Here is a 21,167-nt window from a genome sequence, read left to right on the forward strand (position 1 = left end):
GTGAGAACGTGGTCTAAACACGGAGAGTGAAAAAGAAAGCAGGCCAGTGAAACCTCTACCACATGTCCAGGTGGGCTGCAACTTGGACCAGATACAACAGTAACATAAAGCTGTTGGTCTGTTGCTGGGTGACAGTGCTGGTACTGCCTGAATGAAGATGGAATAGGAAACAGTATAGGAAGATCCTAGGTCTGACAGCTAACCATGGTCTCAGTCTGTATTGCTCACTAGCTCTGATACCTTGGGCAAGCCACTTAAATTCCCTAAGCCTCAGTTTCTTATCTATAAAATGGGGATGAAAACAATACCATGTTGGAGGGTTGTTTTAAACACTAAATGAGACAATGTGCCTAAAGCACTTAGGATGGTGCCTGCACATAGCAGGTGCTGTGCCTAGCTGGGGGAGGGACTGGTGGATTGAGACCATGGGGAAAGGGGACCTTGCCCACCTACCTTATTTGCTTTTCTTCAAACATGCTGATCTTGTTCTCACATGAGGGCCCTGCACTTGCCATTTCCTGGGCCTGGAAGCCTCTTCCCCTTCCCCTGCACAGCTCTCTCTCCCCCTCTCCTTCCCTTCAGTTCCCTGTTCAAGTGGCTTCCTTTCAGAAAGATGACCTCTCATCACCCGTATCATAGAGTTGCCCTCTTTTTCTGTCTCGAATCCGACTGCTGTTTTTTTCACAGCTTTTACTACCACCTGAAGAGAGGAATTTTGCTTTGACAATTTTTTTTTTTCCAGAGTGTTTGGCACATAGTAGATGATCAGTGAATTTATTGAAGACATCAGGCACTGGCAAACTTGTTCAGTCAAGGGCCAGATAGTAAATGTTGTAGGCTTTGCGGGCCATATGGTCTCTGTGAGAACTGCTCCGCTCGGCTGCTGTCGGCAGAGTGTGGAGAGTATTAAACGAATGAGCGTGGCTGTGGTCCAATACATTTTTATGTCACATGCGGGCTGTAGTTTTCTGATCCTTGGAATATCAATGAGCAGTGAAGGTCAGGAATGGACCTTTAGTGGCTGTGGTGGTTTGAGCTTAGTGGGAATGGGGCCTCTTAGCAACAGAGGTGATGATAACCATTAGAGGAATATGTGGAATTGGAGGACACAGCAAATCCACTGCCCTGGTGGAGAGGCAACCTGCTTCTGGTCGCCACGATGATACAATTGATCGCAGGATTGTATGTTCCTGTGCTTCTCCAGCCAGACCAGCACAGTGGGCCTGGCTCGTCAATAAGAGCTCTGCTTTCATTCGGTGCGAACTGCTTTTTGTTAATCTCTACATAGACGCTTACGTGGCAAAGGAATTCATTGTTTAAAATCCCCACATATTGAGAAGAAATCTAATTTATCTACCTGTAAGTTCAGGCTTTTATACACAAGAGTCGTAGGTTTATTGAAAGGAAGGCTGTCTCTGTGTCCGCTTTGTCGAGTGCTGTTTTCCAGCAGATTTCAAGTTCAAACTTTAAACTTTTCCTCACTGAGTGCGTCTCTTAGTTCCAGCTTGTAGATCCCCATGTATTCAACGCACAGCCCTCCTGCCAGTGAGTCTCAGGCAAAAATGAGAAAATAAAGCCCTGGGGTGTGGGAGCTGGAGCTGGGTCAGAGGCTGACTATAAGTTGCTCTCTGGGCGCATCTGCCTGAGGCTATTTCAGAGTCTGGGAACATCTTATTTGTCTTTCGCTCCTGTAACCTGGAGAAGAGTTTTCTTCCTGCCAAGCAGGGGCATCAGAGCGGAGGGCTCCTCTTTGGAATCACATCTTTTCTTGAGGAATAGATAAAACCATGTGAGGAGGTTCCAGCAGTGGTTGGTCAGCCAATCAGACTTTGAGATGAGAATGGATTCAGCGATTAGAGTGATCAAGTTACTCACGTGCTCATCCCCCAAGGAATGTAGAATATGAAGACAAGTTATGATGGATTCATTTTCTGCAGAATGTCCCAAGCTATTAATTGCTCTGCTTTCTCCATTTTCTTCTGTCTCACTCACTGCATTTCCCACCCTCTTCCTTCTTCCTCTTTTATATCTTCCTGTGTCATTTTCTCCTTCCCATGTTTCTCCTTCCCATGGCTCTCCTTCCCAGGGGGGCTGGCAGGTTAGACTTGGCCTGACTGTTGGGGACTGGGAACCTGGTGGTGGACAATGCCTTGGGATTCAGCCCTGGGATGGTGTGATCTGGGCAAAGGAGAGCTGAGATAGTCACACCACTGCTTAAACCCAGAGTGAGGCTCCCAACAGAGGCAGGGAAGATATGGGGCAGGTCACTGGGCAGGCAGGTAGCACCGAGGCCCAGCACCGTGTCAGGATGTGGTCCCAGTAGCTACATTTCCGAGGCAGCGGTCAGTCAGTGCAAGACCCTGGGCACAAGGCATCCCCCAGACCTCAAACTCTTGGAGTGCAGGTTGGGGAGACAGGGGAGACATCAGGGCAGGAACCTGGTCAGGTAGAAATCTAGGAGTAAGATGGATTTGGTGCTGAGCCAGGGACCTCCTGACTTAAGGTCTTGGAATTTATTGTTTTATGATTATGAAACATATTTATTTATAATTATTTAATAATATATTCATTATTTATTATAATTGTTATTTTTGCTAAGAAAGAAGACGATTGGTCTTCGGCTCTATGGTGGGAAGAAACCCAGAGTGGAAGGGCGAGATGACCTGCACACATGAGCCAGGCAGGGCGAGAACTTCCTTGAACAGCCCTCGTTCATCACTTTCACCTCATTCTCTCTTCCTCTTCCTCTTCCTCTCCCTCTGTCCCGTCATTCTCTTTCTTCTCCATTCCCTTCCTATTGTCTGATTATTTTTCCCCTCTTTAAGAAGAAGTCAGGCTGATAAAACCAGTTTGCATGGCCCTGCAGCACTCGCATCCCCAGGGCTCTCCTTTTAGTTCTGTTACTATTTGACATTTTCTTACTGACTGTTTTTCCTGTTCTCCTAAACTATTTCCATTTTCACCAGGTGAGGCCCCGAAGCTACGGAGAACTCGTGACTCGGGATTCTTAGGAATGCCTTCCCTAAGAACGTGTGTTTTGCCTCTTGGGTCAGAGTTCAGTTTGCTCCTGCTGTGCACAGGAGACTTGCTCAAACAGCCTGTTTTTTCTCTTAATGTAAAATCATGAAATGAATATTAATTTATATGTTTGTCCAGTTAAAGAGCTTAAACATTATCTTCGAAGCAAAGCATATTTTGAAGTTTTTCCCAGAAACTTGTATAAAGTTTAGTTTTACCTTCCGTGGATGTTATTGAACAGAAGTGCCAGCCCTTGATTATTTTCTATTATGGTTCTGATAAAATGAATTAGGCTAAGAAAGAATAGGGAAGGAAAAGAGAATAAACATTTGAGTGCCTCCTCTTGCTAGGAGCTTTCTATTGATCCGTTAACATTATCCACAAGAATCCTACAAGGAGAATATAACTATTCGTTTTTATAGATAAAATTATAATTTGTCCTCTTTATGTGACTGATAAGGAGCTGAATGTGATCCCAGCTGTGGGTCTACCTCAAACCGTGGCCTTCCTCCTCTCCACTGCTCTCTGTTCCCCTCAGGAAATGGGATGTGATGCATTGCCCATGGCGAGATAGTTGGTACCTAAAGATAGATGGTTAAGATTATAAAGGCCCCAGTCATGCTGGGTGGTACCAATGGTGGGAGAAACAGTGCTCTGTCTCTCTTACACCTTACAACGTGGTAGATGCATTTGAAAAGCCCCAAGCCAGATGGCAAATTAGCAACTGTTTACATACCACTCTGTTTCCCTTCCTGGACTGGCTGCTGGCTACCTGAGAAGATCATAATGTACCTGAGTAAGTGCAAGTTGACTCCTCCTTCATTTTAGGCATTCACACCAGCATTGCTCAGCCAACATAGCAAGGAAAAGAAATTAGCTAGGTGCTGGACCACAACTCTGCTCAAAGCCACTGTCGTCCCCGTACCTGACTCTGTCCCCTCATTTGCCATGTTGTGTATGGTTGTGTTTTGTGTCTGTCTCCTGCTCTCAGGTAGCAGTGTCCTGAGGAAGATGACTGTATTCTTTCCGCTCTCTCCCTGCAGCCTTAGCACAATGTCTAGTCCACGGACATCTGGCTAAATGTTTTTCTTTTTAAAGAACTCTGAGTTGAAAGACCATGTGTGAATAAAAGCCCAAAGAAAAATCACACAAGTTGATGCTAATACAGTGATGGATACCAGGGAGGTTGCAGGAAGTACAGTGAGAAAGGGAGCAAGACGTGATAGGCAGGAGATTGTAGGTCTGAGAATTTGGGTCCTGATCTGCAATGATACACCACCTACCTTTGTAGATGGGGCTTGTCTGGGACTCATTCTTCCAAAAAGCAGCCAATTGGTTTTTAGGTCCTTTCCACTGCTAATATTTTGTGGTATAATTCCAACTTGAGGATGCAGCTATAGAAGCCCTAGAAACCTCTGTGTATGCTGTCAATTCGGGTTGAACTAGACCATTCAGATTGGTTGACACCAGGGTCTAAGATCCAGTCTTCCCTGGAGAGACTTCTTAGACCAGGGTTGGAAGAGCAAAGGGTGATAAAGCCCCTTGAGCACGAGTGGCATGAGATTTACAACCAGAAATCATGGAAGACAAAATTAGGATTAACTTTCTGGGGCTGCATGTGCTTTGCCACCAGGAGCCCCTCTCTAGGAGACAGTTTGGAACAGTGGAAGGAACATGGGCTTTGGAGTTAGAAATCTTGGGCTTGATTCCTTTTGTACCTCCTATGGAGCTGATAACTTTGGAGGGGTTAATCTTTCTGAATCTGTTTCCTCACTGGTAAAATGGGAATAAGCATACCACCTACCCGGGGTTCTCCTCTCTCTGCCAGAGGGGGAAGTGGACATATTTTCCCCTCTGACTTTTTACATGGAAGGAAAATGACAGCTGAGTATAGTAATCTCTTCCTGCTTTGTTAACCATAGTCAGAATCTTTACTTATGTCTGATGGGGACAGGATGGTACCAGGGGAATAATGACTGCAGATAAGTAAACAGCTCCAGGCATAAATTAGATGCCTAAATAAAGGTCAGGGAAACATCTAGAATATTAAAGTGACAGGAAAACGGGTGAAACATATGCAAAGTCAAATCCATGTATGCTCTGAGCTTTCCCCAGTGTCACTGCTCTTCAACTAAACTTTGAGAAGTGCTATGTTTTTAAAACCTGCAGTATAATGTTTTCAAAACTGTAATATGTAATATAAAAAAGCTCTATTTCTTTTTTATACCTGTACACTTATTGAACTTTGCTTATGCCTGTAGACTTATTGCTTAATGTAAACATGACAGTAATAACTGAATGCCTGCTGTACCATGCTCTGTCCTTGGGATGTGATAATGTTGCTAGTGGTGGACGTGTGTGTGTGTGTGTGTGTGTGTGTGTGTGTGTGTGTGTGTAGAGATGTTCATAAGCAAAAGAATTGACTTTCTTGAAGTTGGGTTGACAGACAAAAGTGAGATAGTGTTATCAAAGTGCTGATTTACATATTTCTCTTGGAAGGGAAAAAAGAAAATCAATTCTCTTCAGAAATGAAACTAGTGATGCAGCTCTGTTTAAGTGAATGCCATTGTAGCTTGATGTATATTGAGGTGTTTCTGAAACACTTTTTATATTGCTAATTGAAATTTATAATTCAAAGAATTAATTACACAACTGAAGATAGAAAATTACATTGGTATCGAGTACATCTTCTAGTTTAAATACATTCTATTGATGTGTTATTTTTCAAAACATGGACGTACATTGAGAAAGTGAATTGCAATAAACAGCTAAATAGGCTCGGTAAATTAATGTGGCTCAGGAAGTTATTTGCTGAACAAATCTTGTTGACATGAACATTTTTTTGCTAAGATTCTATCTGTGCTCTTCCTCTGTCCCCCTTCTTGTTCTCAAAAGGGTTTAGGATAATCTACAATAACAGATAACTCAGCAAGATGAATAACTTAAAAACAGGTGAAGATAGACAAAAGAAAAGTAAGTATAGAGCAGGGGCATCGATGACATTTTGCGCCAGATAATTCTTTGTTGTTGGGGGCTGTCCTGTGCATTACAGATTCTTTATAGCATCTGTTGTCTCTAGCCAGTAGATACCGGTGGCATTCCCAGCTAAGCTGTGACAACCGAAAATGGTTTCGACATTGCCAAATGTCCTCTGGGTGGCAAAGTGACCACAGCTGAGAACCACTGGTATAAAGTGTCTTAGTATGGGCTCCTATAACATACTACCTCAGACTGGGGGGCTAATAAACAACAAATTTGTTTCTCACAGTTCCAGAGGCTGAAAGTCCAAGATCAAGGCATTGGAAAATTCAGTATCTGGTGAGGACTCACTTCCTGGTTCAAGGACAATCATCTTTTAACTGTGTCCTTGCGTGGTGGATGGTGGAAGGTGCAAGGCAGTTCTCTGTGGTCTTTTATATGGACACTACTCCCATTCATGACCTAATCTCCTCCTAAAAACCCCACCTCCAAATACCATTAAGGGTTCGAAAGATGAATTTGGGGGAAGCACAAACATTCAGTTTAGAGCAGAGGGCAAGGTGAAACCAGAGTGAGATCAGTGCAGCAACCAGATCCATGAGGTCTTGATGGCAACTGGACATGCCACACGTGGTCGTGACAGACAGCAAGCTTTGCCCTCTGGATTCTCGTGGCTGAATTAGAGAGCCTTGATTAGTTATGTGCTTGGTGGTGTTCTCAGGAGAAACCATACCATAACTTAGCAGAAGCACAACTGTTTCTAATGTGAAGCAGTGACAGCATTTTCTCCAGGTTTCTATCTCGCCAACGAGAATGAAGCTCCTGGTAAACAGGGATTTTTGTCCATTCCGTCCAGTGCTGTGCCCAGAGGAATACCTGGCACACAAGTTGCTTAATACATATTTTTTATAAAGAGATGAGTCTTGACAAGGAGAATAGTGTTTATAGGTCCTTCCTTACATGTTTATAGAACAGAGTGGCATGATTCATAGGGCTATTTCTTACATTATTATTAAATGGAAGCATGCATTCTGGGTGGCATAATCTAACATGAATGTCCGTGAAATCAATTAAATGGGCCCCAGAACAATGCGGTTCAGGATTGTAGCTCTCTCAGTGTCTGACTCAATCAATAGTTAGGTTTTAGGATGCTGGGAAGGGGTGGTTGCATATTCTCCAGGCATCAGCGAGTTTATTAAACATTAGTTAAGGCTAAGGGAGGGGGGGACAAGTTTACCTCTGGTGACAGTTATCACCAGCTTTATTAGTGATTGGGTGCCTTTACAGGGCAAGCAATGTGTCGAGCCCTTTTTGTCCATCATCCCTCTGCATCCTCAGCACCCCCGAGGTTTGCACTTCACAGAGGAGTTAAGTGGCTGGCTCAAGGCATGACACTGGGATTCTGTCCCCGACAACTCAAATGTAGGCTATACTCCTGACTGCTCTACTGCTCTGCCTCATGCCCACTGAAAACCTCATAGCAATGGGTGCTCAAGCCCCAGGAGTTCATGTTCTTGAGCACAGCATGAGAATTACAGCCAGAAATAATTTTAAAGCAGTTCAAACTACATTCTCATTTGAGCCATAAAGGGGGAAAAAAAAAAAAAAACTCAGTAAAATTGTAATCAGTTTAATTTCCTTGAAAACCATTTATGACGAAGTATACATGCAGAGATGTGTGTGAATGAGGTGACTTCCTCTATGGGAATGTTAATAACACCACATGTGCGTTTACTGTGTTCTACATACGGTTGTTAAGTGCTTTTCATATATGAATTCTTTTAATCTTCTGAGAACCTCCGGAGATAGGCAGTGTTATTGCTAACATTTTGTGGATGAGGAAACAGGCATAGAAATAGTAAAATGTCTTAATTAGGACAGGAAGTGTCGGGGTTCCTAACCACTGTGGAGTTAATAGGAATCCAGTAATGACTGTCTTGTCTTTGCTAGAGAACTGTGTTCTGTCCAATTTTAAAATATCGTTTGTGGCTTTGGTTTAAAAGTAAGTAAAATCCAATTTTGAAATAAGGTCATTTCAGGCTGCCTTCTGCCTCCCTTTTGGATGGAGATGGTGGAGCAGTTCATGAAGATTACAAGCATAGTCTACGTGGTTTTATAATTATTCCTATATTTTCATATCTGCGGTTTCTTAGAATATTTAATATCAAGAAACAGAATAACTAAACAGTGTCTTCATAACCCTTGTGTTCCTAGTCAGTCTCTTTCTTTTCTCTCTTTCTCTCTTTTTTCTTTTAAGCAAAAAAAAAAAGGCTTTCCTGGTGAGCCCCACTGTGTATGCAGATGACATTGGTGATCCTTTTGAACTAATGAACTTTGGCCTCAGGGCACATGCCTTCTTGGATGGCTCTTTAAAATGCGTGTGCCACATCTTGGAAATGAGTGAGGAATTACACAAAGGAGGAATGGGGGTAGGAAAAGTCTTGGATTGATGGACACAAGTGACGTGATGCTAGTTAGGACATAGTTAAAAGGTCGAATAATTCATTATTTAGGAATCACCTTCAGTGGTAGCAGTGTTAAAAAATTAGCATAGCAGTTTGTATGTGGAAAAGATTCTTTGAAAAAATGTCATTTGTTATAGCCCAAGGGTCTTTCTTTTTTTTTAATACATGAAGTGTTCAATTTTGTCAAAATGCTGTAATTTCACATTAGCATTTTCACCTTGAGTAACATTTGATACAATTTTATTCTGATTTTCCTAACAATAAAAACCTTTTATGGCATGCATTCTTTATTTAACTCTTGTTATGTTTTTAACTAAACATCAGAGATTTGCATTTCATTTGTTCTCTCAACATATATTTACATGGTGGCTTTTATGTGGAGCAGTAGACAAAATAGAGCCGTGGACATAATTAGTACATAATTTAATGTAACTTTCTAGTGGGAGGAGAATAATAAATATAAAAGATATAACATATCATGTGGTGAAAGATGCTATAAGGAAAAATAGAATAAGGAAATAAAATGGTAGATATGCTGTTTTATATGAGTCAATTAGGGAAGGCCCCCTTGAAAGAGTAACGTTGGAATAGAGACCTAGAGACTGGAGGGAGCATAGCAGCTGGTATCTGCAGTGTGTACCCGGCAGAGGAAATGATCAGTGTAAAGCTGTTGGGTGGGAAGATGCCTGGGCCATCTGAGGTCCGGCAGCAGACCAAGGGGGACTGAGTGGAGTAGTCAGAGCAGGGATCAGCGAGGTGGGGGTCGAGGTGGTAGGACCTTGTAGGGCAATGCTAAGACTTTAGATTTTGTTCTGGATAAAGGAGAAGCCATGAAAGACTCCCAGAGAGGATTTAGAGCATCTGTCATGTGTTTCAGAAGGGTCGCTGGCTACTGTGCTGGACTAGGATGGAGGCAGAGAGATCTTTAGGGAAACTATTGCAAGAGAGACCTGGAGAGCAGGGACAAGGAGATGGCAGTCAAAATGGTAAAATGATTGGATTCTGGCTACATTTGGACTTTGAGTTAGAGGATCGACTGATTGGATAGAGAGTAAGAAGTTTAGAATAGTTGTAAGGTTTGTGCCGTGAGTAGCCTGAAAAATGGGGTTGCCATGAACTGAAATTGGAAAAAATCTCTTATGTTCATATGATCATTGTTAATATTTAGAAACTGTAAATTAGAGAACTCATGTGCTTGGGCATGAATGTGTCTGGGGATGAGGTTGGAGAAAACTGTTAGTTAAGAAGGCTGCAATTCAATATTCATCGAGAGTTACAATATGCATTTTTAGAAAGAGATGGATGGTATTACGAGTGGATATTGCCATAGAGGAAGAAACCTATGGTCCTTGTCTGGACATGGTGGCGGTCCTGGTGATGGTAGAGACACTAAACAAAGACACAAAACAGAGTTTTGTGAATGATTTGCCTTTACTTTTCATTTATCTTCCCTGATGGCAGAAGCCACAGTGTAATCATGGAGGATTCTTCTGTTTTTCTCGGCCTGATAACTTGTAAAACAGAAAACGATGGGTGGAGCTGATAAATACAAAGAATATAGATGCAGAATCTGGTGATTGCCATTTCTATAGGACTGGTAATTTTGGAAACTTTCCCCCAAATCTACATCAGATTTTTAGTAGCTGTACACCTTTTGTTGTCTATGCTGCCCATATGATTCCCGTGATACACTGCTAGTAGGGAGCAGTTGTGTATCATTCACAGGTAAGTGGTATTGGTAGGTGCCTTTCTGAATTCTACATTTAATAACATGCCTCTTCAAATGATTTTGTGGCTCAGAACTACAAGAAACTAACATAGGAAGTTTTGAGCAAATCTAGCCCACCACAAATCAATATTTGCTATTGATGAAAGAAGGAAGCACGTATTTCTGGTAAATCTGTTTCAATCAGAATACTTTGCATCTTCCAGCATGCTAGGTAATTATGTGACAGGGAGTCAGAGTCCAGTGTTAGCTTAGTAGAGACATTAGAAGTGTTTGAATCAAGAATGACAATCTCAGGCTTAGACGCCCTTGAACATTTGAAAGTTTAAAAACAACCTCTGTCTTTAGTTGAGCTCTTTGTAGTATGAAGACTTTGGGAATTTAGAAAAGTTGGAAAAGATTAAACTGAAATAATTTAAAGGGCGGTGTCCAAAGTGATATGCTTGATGTCTACCATAAGCTCTAGGGTGTGATGAAATGTTTTTAAAGGGATCATGAGTGTTCGAATCAGGACAAAAAATGAAAAATAAATTGCAGGGCTGCAGTGGACCATTTTGAGAAGCTTAGACTAATTGTAGAAAGAAAAGTAGAGCCACTGACAACACAGCAAATTTGGAAAAATGATCTATTTAGAGAGAGCCCTGTTGGGAGTGTGATTCAATGTGAAGAAAGAAATGGGGTCCTGGAACATTGCACTATGCTTATAGCTTTTTCTACTTATATTGTTTTTGGAACATTGGCAGACTGCACAGTTCACTGCCTCAGTTTTCCCAGATTTAAAATAAGTGCTTCACTCTTGGGATTTTTATTCTGATTTAAAACTCTGGCTTATTAATAGCTTGTGGCTGTATGTACTATATATGTGAGAAAACAGATTTTCTTTTTTATTTTCCTATGCTTTCTCTTTGATCTCCTCGTTCTTCTGTATTCGTTTCATATTTTGTATGGCTTTATTGGAAATATGAAGGAAAGCACATAATTCCTAATTAGGAATGATCTTTTCTCATCTGCTTGTTTTTCCACCCTCTGTTAATTTGTGATATAACAATCTTTCCTAGATTAATTAATTGTAATTCTGCAAGCTGAAATTTTTAACTTCAGGTGAAAAATAAGTAGCAGAAGTTGATGAACCTTAAACAATAAATATTTGCATTTTATGCAGCTGCTACTAGTAATTAAGAGAAAATAACTAAGTAGAATGGACTTTACCTCGCTTGATTGCTCTGAGGGGTTCTTGGTGCATTTACAAGACTAGTAGCTATTATGGAACATTTTGCTGAATGTCTATAGCACATTGCCACCTTGTGGCTGCAAGTTTCTTTTTAATGTAAAAGAGCAAATTTTTAATATTGTCTACATGATATAATCTTTTTTTATATTTTTCATAGTATTTATACTTCACCTTGATAATAAAGGATTTGAGAAATGTCAAAAGAATAAATAGAGTATGCGGTAGGATGACTTAAGAGAACATCCTTTTTCTTAGAAGAGGCATGCCGAAGCATTTAGGGGTGAAGATCCATAATGTTCGCAACTAACCCTATGTGTTTGGAGCAGGACAGAAAAAGAGAAGGAGAGAGAGAGGGAAAGCAATATGGCAAAGGTTAAAAATTCACCATGGTAAAGGAAATATAGGTGTTCATTGTACTAGTCTTACAACATTTCTGTTGTTGCAAATTTTCTTCTGAAAATTTTTTTTAAAAAAATTGGCAAGATAAAAGAAAAAAAATGGGGTGAGGACATAAAATGGAGGCAAGAAGGAGGCAAAAAGAACCTCCACATTGTGTAACGATCTGACTGCATTTGGAACCACTGACGGATTCAGGCACCATGCAGATTTCCTTGTTAAAATTCATTGTCCACAAGGTTTAAGGGTCAAGTATCTTAAGACTAGACAGAAATTCCTCCTTGGAGGCCATCTTGAGTAGGACAGTCACGTAACGTACAGCAGCCTCAACAACTACCTTCTAAAAGTACAATCTGGAATCCCTTTGCTTTGCTGGTCTGGCCTCATCCTGGAGCAGGTACACTGCTAGCTTTTTGAAGACTCTCAGGAAAATACTAAGTGGCAATGAAATACAGTAAAGTGCTGACTGGCAATGAACTTGAGATGGTACTTATTGACAAGAGCTTGAAATCCAGCTGTTCCATGTTAGTGATGAATACAGCTGAGCTTGAGGGAGCGTTGACATCTTGTAATAGCTGAGCCAATTAGGTCTGTTCCATCTCTCAACTAGCTTGGGAGGAGTTACTCACAGGCAGGGTCAAATTTCTTTTTGTGCCATGGTTTTGAATATGCTGTGGTGCATAGCTAGGCAAAGGAAGGACTTCATCCCTGAATTTCTTCCTCCTAGATCCATGATAGTATTAATCTTTAAAAAATCCAGAGAATATAACCAGATGACCATCTCTTTACCATGAAAACAAAATAAAACATATCTCAGTGAAGCATCCCTGAAAATGCCTGGCATTGAGCAGTGTTACCCAACTCCTTTCTATTTTTAAATTTCTACAAAATTGGCCCTTTTCTGTGACAATTCAAATTTCCATGAATATCTTTTGTACTTTTTATATCTTAATAACTATCTGGATATATGTCTATGTGCATGAATATTTTTGTCCTTAATAACTATCTAGACACGCACATATATACGCATATATGCTTATTTGCAGGTGAACATTTTAGAAGATATGGCCTTATTCAAGTATGAGAGATTTTCTCATAAAAGCAGGACAGATCTTGAAGTGTTGTGACACAGGGGATTCTTTTGTAGAACGTTGTCTCTTGAAGTGACTTTGGTTTCCTTGATTCTTGTGACAGGTTTTCTTTTAACAGCTATAAAGTGATATACGGATGTATCGATTTCCACTATGGGCTGTGGCGCTTAGAAATGTCCCTTCCCTGTGTCTACCTGTGAGCACCAAAAGCTTGTGAATTTTCTTTTGTGAACAATTAAAGAGTGATCTGTTGATTCTCTACAGAGCAATATTCTTTATTTTGGGGGGATCATGGCCCACAGAAAGATGTACCTTTTACATAGTTACTTAGGACACACACACATACATGTATAATTTAATCAAAAACTTCATGAAACAGTACTTCCCCTTCCTTCATCGAACTCTGATAATTTCTATTCTATTGCATTGAGAATACTGATCACCATCTATTAAATTTGATTTCATGACCCGCTTATGGGCTGTAACCTCCAGCTTGAAAAACTCTGCTGTTGAGATTTTGCAGCAAGCCCGACCCTCTGTCATATGGAAGACATAAATTCTCTAAACTAGCCAAATTGAAAACAGAGTTGGGAGAGAGGGATTTAGAGAAAGCAAAGGGAGGAAAGTGTGACTGGTTGGTCTTTCATTCTGGTTGTGTGGAAAGTGTCCCAGCGAGTAATGCCCGTCCTTCTCTCTGCAGCTTGACCACATATTGTCCCCTCCGCCCATGCCGTGTCGGAAATGCAGCAACCCAGATGTCGCTTCTGGCCCTGGGAAGTCATTGAAGTTTAAAAGACAGCTGAGCGAGGATGGACAACAGCTACGGCGGGGGAGCCTGGGAGGAGCTCTGACAGGTGAGTCATGAGTGACACGTACACAAGAAGGGATTGCATTTATACATGAGAGGCTCCTGAATGGCCGTGGCGTTCCACGTGTGAGAATCAGTCTACTTAAGAACGGGCCTGGCACTCTGCAGGCCATTTGGTAAAATCTAGTCCAATCCAGAGAGCAGTTAAATTGAGGATTTTATTTGCATATACTGAAGTATAATTTACATACAATAAAATGATCTCATTTTTAAGTGTATATGTGATTTGGCAAATTTATATGCCAGTCTACAACCAATCAAGATATAAAGTGTTATCTGTGCCCCTTCCTGGCTCGTTCCACCCCCACCCCACCATGTTTCCCTGGCCCCAGGCAACCACAGATCTGCTTTTTGTCACTATAGGTGAGATTTATCTTAAGAATGTTATATTGATGGAATCGCACAGTACATTTTATACCTGGCTCTGTTCACTCTGTATAATGTTTTAAAGATTCATCCATGTTGTCACGTGTATCAGTAGTATGTGTTGAACTTTATATGCAATTGCCGAACTGTTTTCAAATTGTCATACTTTACATCCCCACCAGCAACAGGTGTGATTTAATTACTCTGCATCCTTGCCAACTTGTGATACTGCCAGTCTTGTTAATTTCAGCCATTTTAATGGGTAGGTAGTCGTATCACATTGTGGTTTTAATTTGTGTTTTTGTGATGACTAAATGATGTCAGACATCTTTTTATGAGCTTATTGGACATTCATCTATCTCGTGAAGTGTCTGTTCAAATCTTTCACCTATTTTTTTAAATCATGTTGTTAAAATTAATTTGAAAAGTTTTCAAATCCAGAAAATCCTCACATCACTTTTATTGACTTGAAAGATAACATGGGTTTTTTTTTAATAACTAACTCACCATGTACGTTCCATGCTATTAAACTTATCTTTAAATCACTAAAGGTTAGATTTCTATTATTTCACTCCAACTGCTTTTTCCTTTAAATATTTCTGAAAAAACTTTATTGGTTTTCAAACTCCAGAATAAAGTTTTCTCTACATATGACAGTGTTGTCTGCCAGCTCATAAATGGCCTGGAAAATAAGTTGAATTACTCACATTTTATTGGAGAATTATTGATTTTGACTTTTTGGAGATGAAATTTCTGGAAACAGAAAGACTCCAGCCACATGGTCAGTGAAGTCTAGAACACGTGACCCAGCAACACAATGCTAGAATGGAAGGTGAAACTGATCTTGGGCCAAGGAGAAGAAATTCACCAAAATTGCTGCACTTCACTAAGTTGAGGGCAGAAGTTCACACTTGAGTTTTGTCAGTGTTCTAATGCTTGTTAGGGCATTTTCCTTTGTGTCCTTCCATAGATGCACACTATTTGCTTTTTTAAGTGGGAGATCCTAAAGGTTATTTGGTCTAATCCTTATTCTATAGATGAGGAAATTAAATCTTAAAAGTTAAAAGGCGGAGGGGAGTCGAGGAGATTCAGTCAGTTGGCAGAAAGCAGACAGCAGGTTGCACGTCGTGTGAATCCAGCCTCCAGTGAGACTATAGCGAGAAAGAAAGTATAAGAAAGACAAGGATACATCCGGGAAATTTGATTGTTTGCCCATAAGAATTTCCTAAATCACTGGCCAGAATTATTGTTCCAAAATTAGTGGGGCCCAGCTTAAGAGGCACAAGATTCAACACACCCAGAGGCCAACTCCAGACCAAACCAGAGTACTACCGGGTTTGACCTATACGTGACACACACAGAGGGAATTCTCTATAGGCACAAGAGCCGATAGAGGCCAAACCACATTTAAGCGGTCAACCCTCAAGCAGCAGAACACCCTGCGGTGGGCAGAGCCAAGTCTCACAACTAGTCAGCCTAGGAGTTAACCCCACCTACTCACAAGTGAAAAGCAATTAAAGATCTTCTTTAATGGGACAATATATCCAACACAAGAGTCACCTTTGGAGCACTGCAGAGAAGAAGAACGAAGTAATGCAAGTCAAATATGAAGGACACATACTACATAAGATAACCCAGCAAAAACTAAGAACTCTAGGGGATCTACCTAATACATCGAAGGAAGCAAAGAGAGTCAGCCAGAATGGGGAAACAAAGAAACATGTCCCAAATAAAAGAACAGAAGAAACCTCCAGAAATGGAACCAAATGAAACAGGTAACCAACCTATCAGAGACAGAGTTCAGAACACTGATGATAAGAACGTTTAAGGAGCTTAGAGACGATATAAAGAAGGATGTAGAAATCATAATGAACAACCAGTTAGAACTAAAGAACACAATTACTAAAATAAAGAACTCACTTGAAGGAATTAACAGCAGGTTAGATGAAGCAGAGGATCAAATCAGCGATTTAGAAGACAAGTTAGCAGAGATCACCCAAACAGAACAACAGAAAGAAAAAAGAATAAAAAACAATGGAGATGGTTTAAGAGACCTATGGGATAACATCAAGTGCAACAACATGCGCATCATAGGAATACCAGAAGGTGAAGAGAGGAAGCAAGGGATTGAGAACATATCTGAAGTAATAATGTCCGAGAACTTCCCTAACCTGATGAAGGAAACCAACATACAAGCCCAGGAAGTGCAGAGAATTCCAACCAGGATAAACCCAAACAGGCCCACACCAAGACACATTATAGTTAAAATGGCAAAGGTTAAAGACAAAGAGAGAATACTAAAAGCAGCAAGAGAAAGACAGAGGGTTACATACAAGGGAACTCCCGTAAGACTATCAAATGACTTTTCCACAGAAACATTGAAGGCCAGGAGGGAGTGGCAGGAGATACTCAAAGTGATGGAAAACAAAGGCCTACAGCCTAGAATGCTTTATCCAGCAAGGCTATCATTTAAAGTTGATGGAGAGATAAAGAACTTCCCAGAAAAGAATAAGCTATAGAAATTTATTACCACCAAGTTAGCATTACAAGAAATACTAGAAGGACTTCTGTAAATAGAAGAAAGATGAAAACCATCTAATTACAAATTTAAAAATGGCAATAACTGTGTACCTATCAATAATCACTTTGAATGTAAATGGATTAAATGCTCCAATCAAGAGACATAGGGGGGCTGAGTGGATAAGGATGCAAGACCCTTGTACGTACTATATGCAAGAGACTCACCTCAGATCAAAAGACACACACAGGTTGAAAGTGAAGGGTTGGAGTAAGATATTTCATGCAAATGGAAATGAGAAAAAAGCTGGAGTTGCAATACTTATATTTGACAAAATAGACTTTAAAATGAAGAACATATTAAAAGACAAAGATGGACACTATGTAATAATAAATGGATCGATCTGACAAGAGGACATAACCCTAGTAAACATCTATGCACCCAACATAGGAGCACCTAAATATATAAAACGGATATTGATTGACATAAAAACAGAGATCAACAGTAACATTATCATAGTAGGGGACTTAAACACACCTCTGACAACAAGGTACAGGTCTTCCAGACAGAAAATCAATATTGGAACAACAGCCTTAAATGACATATTGGACCAGTTGGATTTAATCGATATTTTCAGAGCATTTCACCCCAATGCTGCAGAATACACATTCTTCTCAAGCACACATGGAACATTTTCCAAGATAGACCATATGTTAGGCCACAAAACAAGTCTTAATAAATTTAAGAAAATAGAAATCATACCAAGTGTCTTCTCTGACCACAGTGCTATGAAATTAGAAATGAACTACAGGAAAAAAACTAGATGACACACCAATTCATGGAGGCTGAATAACATGTTAATAATGAATGGGTCAACCAGGAGATCAAGGAAGAAATCAAAAGATATCTCGAGACAAATGAAAATAAAAACATGATGACCCAAAATCTATGGGATGCTGCTGAAGCAGTCCTAAGAGGGAAATTCATAGCATTGCAGGCCTACCTAAAGAAACAAGAAACATCACTAACCACCGTTTGTCTTCACACTTAAGGGATCTGGAAACAGAACAGCAAAATAAGCCCAAAGGGAGTACAAGGAAGGAGATAATAAAGATCAGAGCGGAAATAAATGAAATAGAAACCAGAAAAACAATACAAAAATCAATGAATCCAAGAGTTGGTTCTTAGAAAAGATAAACAAAATTGACAAACCTTTAGTCAGACTCACTGAAAAAAAGAGAGAGAGGACCCAAATTAATAAAATCAGAATTGAAAGAGGAGACGTGGCAACAGACACCATAGAAATACAAAATATTTTAAGAAATTACTACGAGCAACTATATGCCAACAAATTTGACAATCTGGAAGAAATGAACAATTTTCTAGAGGCACACAACCTTTCAAGGGTAACTCAAGAAGAAACAGAAAACCTGAATAGACTGATTACCACCAGGGAAATTGATTCAGTAATCAACAATCTCCCAACAAACAAAAGTCCTGGACCAGATGGCTTTACAGGTGAATTTTACAAAACATTCAAAAAAGAATTCTCACCTATTCTCCTCAAGCTCTTCCAAAAAATCCAGAAGGAGGGAAGACTCCCAAACACTTTTTACGAAGCTACTATCATCATGATCCCAAAATCAGACAAAGACACCACAAAAAAAGAAAACTACAGGCTGATATCTCTAATGAATATAGATGCAAAAATCCTCAACAGAACATTAGCGAACAGAATTCAGCAATACATTAAAAAGATCATACACCATGATCAAGTGGGAGTCATTCCTGGTATGCAAGGGTGGTTCAACATCCACAAATCAATTAATGTGATACACCACATTAACAAAATGAAAAATAAAAATCACATTATCCTATCAATAAATGCAGGAAAAGCATTTGATAAAATCCAGCAGTCATTTATGATAAAAACCCTTAAGAAAGTAGGAATAAAGGGATCATATCTCAACATAATAAAGGCCATATATGATAAACCCACAGCTAACATCATACTCAATGGGGAAAAGCTAAAACCATTCCCCTTAAGATCAGGAACAAGGCAAGGTTGCCCACTTTCTCCACTTCTATTCAACATAGTGCTGGAAGTTCTAGCCACAGCAATCAGACGAAAAAGAAATAAAAGGCATCCAAATCGGTAAGGAGGAAGTAAAATTATCATTATATGCAGGTGACATGATACTATATAGAGAGAACCCTAAAGACTCCACCAAGAAACTATTAGAGCTGATAGATGAATTTAGTAAAGTAGCAGGATACAAAATTAATATTCAGAAATCAGTTGCATTTGTATATACCAATAATAAAACATCAGAAGGAGAAATTTTAAAAAAAAATCCCATTTACAATTGCTCCAAAGATTATAAAATACCCAGGAATAAATTTAACCAAAGAACTGAAAGAACTGTACTCAGAAAATTATAAGACACTGAAGAAAGAAATGAAAGAAGATACAAATAGATGGAAACACATACCATGTTCATGGATAGGAAGAATTAATATAGTTAAAATGTCCATACTGTCTAAGGCAATATACATATTCAACACTATTCCTATCAAACTACCAACGACGTTTTTCACAGAATAGAACATATAATCCTAAAATTTATATGGGACTATAAAAAACCCTGGATAGCCACAGCAATCTTGAGAAATAAGAACAAAGTGGGAGGTATAACAATACCTGACATCAAATTATACTACAAGGCCACAGTACTCAAAACACCATGGTACTGGCATAAAAACAGACACATAGATCAATGGAACAGAATAGAGAGTCCAGAAATAAATCCATGCCTATACGGCCATTTAATCTATGACAATGGAAGCAAGAATGTACGGTGGGGTAAAGACAGTCTACTCAATAAATGGTGCTGGGAAACCTGGACAGACACATGCAAAAAAATAAAGCTGGACCACCTCCTTACATCGTATACAAAAATAAATTCAAAATGGCTTAAAGGCTTAAATGTCAGATCTGAAACCATAAAATTCCTAGAAGAAAATATAGGAAGCAACATCACAGACATTACCCAGAGTAAGATTTTTACTGATATATCCCCTCGCACGAGGGAAGTAAGAGAAAAAATAAACATGTGGGATTACATCAAACTAAAATGTTTTTTCACAGCAAAGGAAACCATCAATAAAACAAAAAGGGATCCTACTGAATGGGAAAATATATTTGCCAATGATATATCTGATAAGGGGTTAATATCACAAATTTATAAAAAACTTGCTCAACTCAATTCCAAAAAAAACAAACAACCCAATTAAAAAATGGGCAGAGGAGATGAAGAGACATTTTTCTAAAAAGGACATACAGATGGCAAACAGACTTGTGAAGAAATGCTCAACCTCACTAACCATCAGAGAAATGCAAATAAAAACCACAATGAGATGCCACCTCACCCCAGTCAAAATGGCTACCATCAATAAATCATCAAACAACAAGTGCTGGCGCGGATGTGGAGAAAAGGGAACGCTTTTGCATTGTTGGTGGGATTGCAGATTGGTGCAGCCACTATGGAAAACAGTATGGAGGTATCTCAAAAATCTGAAAATGGAACTACCTTATGATCCAGCAATTCCACTCCTAGGTATCTATCCGGAGAAATCCAAAACTCTAATTCAAAAATCTTTATGCACTCCCATGTTTATTGCAGCACTATACACAATAGCCAAGACATGGAAACAACCGAATTGCCCATCGGTAGATGACTGGATTAAGAAACTGTGGTACATTTATACAATGGAGTATTACGCAGCCATAAAGAAGAAAGAAATCTTACCATTTTCAACAATATGGATGGACCTAGAGAACATTATGTTAAGTGAAATAAGTCAGGCAGAGAAAGACAAATACCATATGGTCTCACTTATATGTGGAATCTAAAGAAAAGAATAAGTGAATGTACTAATCAGAAACAGTTTTGGAGACATAGAGGAAAAACGGTTGCTAGATGGGTGGGGGGGTGGGGAAAAGGGGGAAGGAGAGGGGATTAGAAAACAGTTGGTAACCACAAGATGGCCACGGGGTTTTGAAAATTAATTTGGGGAATATAGTCAATAATGTTGTAAAGATTTTGTAGGATATCCGATGGACACTTGTCCCATTTGGGAGACCACCTCAGGGATGATATAGATGCCTGATCACTGCACTGTACACCTGAAGCTGAACAATAATGAATGCCAACTATAATTTTGTATATATGTGTGTGTGTGTGTGTGTGTGTGTGTGTGTGTGTGTATATACATATACTTACAAGAAGCAGAGTACAGCATTAGGAATAGAGACAGTGGAAATGTAATGGCTCAGTGCGATGTCAGAGGGATAGTGGATGGGGGGAAGGAGGTTCACACAGTGTGAGGGATATAAATGGGAAACGTCTAAGTATTACTTTGTCTTGTGTACCTGAAACTAATAAAAAAAAGAGATATATCAAAAAAAAAGTTAAAAGGCTCACCTCTATGCTTATTAATTTCTCTTAG

At 39.7% G+C, this 21,167-nt stretch overlaps 1 protein-coding gene across 6 annotated transcripts in view; it reads left to right on the forward strand.

The window, feature by feature from the left end:
- MAST4 (microtubule associated serine/threonine kinase family member 4) overlaps positions 1–21,167 on the forward strand; it is a 545,650-nt gene that overhangs the window by 139,133 nt on the left and 385,350 nt on the right. For all 6 annotated transcript variants that reach the window (XM_088796536.1, XM_088796537.1, XM_088796539.1 and 3 more), the window contains exon 2: positions 13,607–13,760. In XM_088796536.1, the coding sequence (XP_088652662.1) occupies positions 13,607–13,760 (154 nt within the window). The remainder of the gene's footprint in view (positions 1–13,606; positions 13,761–21,167) is intronic.

This window comes from Rhinolophus sinicus, chromosome 3 (assembly GCF_057876585.1).
Source record: "Rhinolophus sinicus isolate RSI-liver-muscle chromosome 3, RSI-T2T, whole genome shotgun sequence".
Classification (NCBI taxonomy): Eukaryota; Metazoa; Chordata; class Mammalia; order Chiroptera; family Rhinolophidae; genus Rhinolophus; species Rhinolophus sinicus.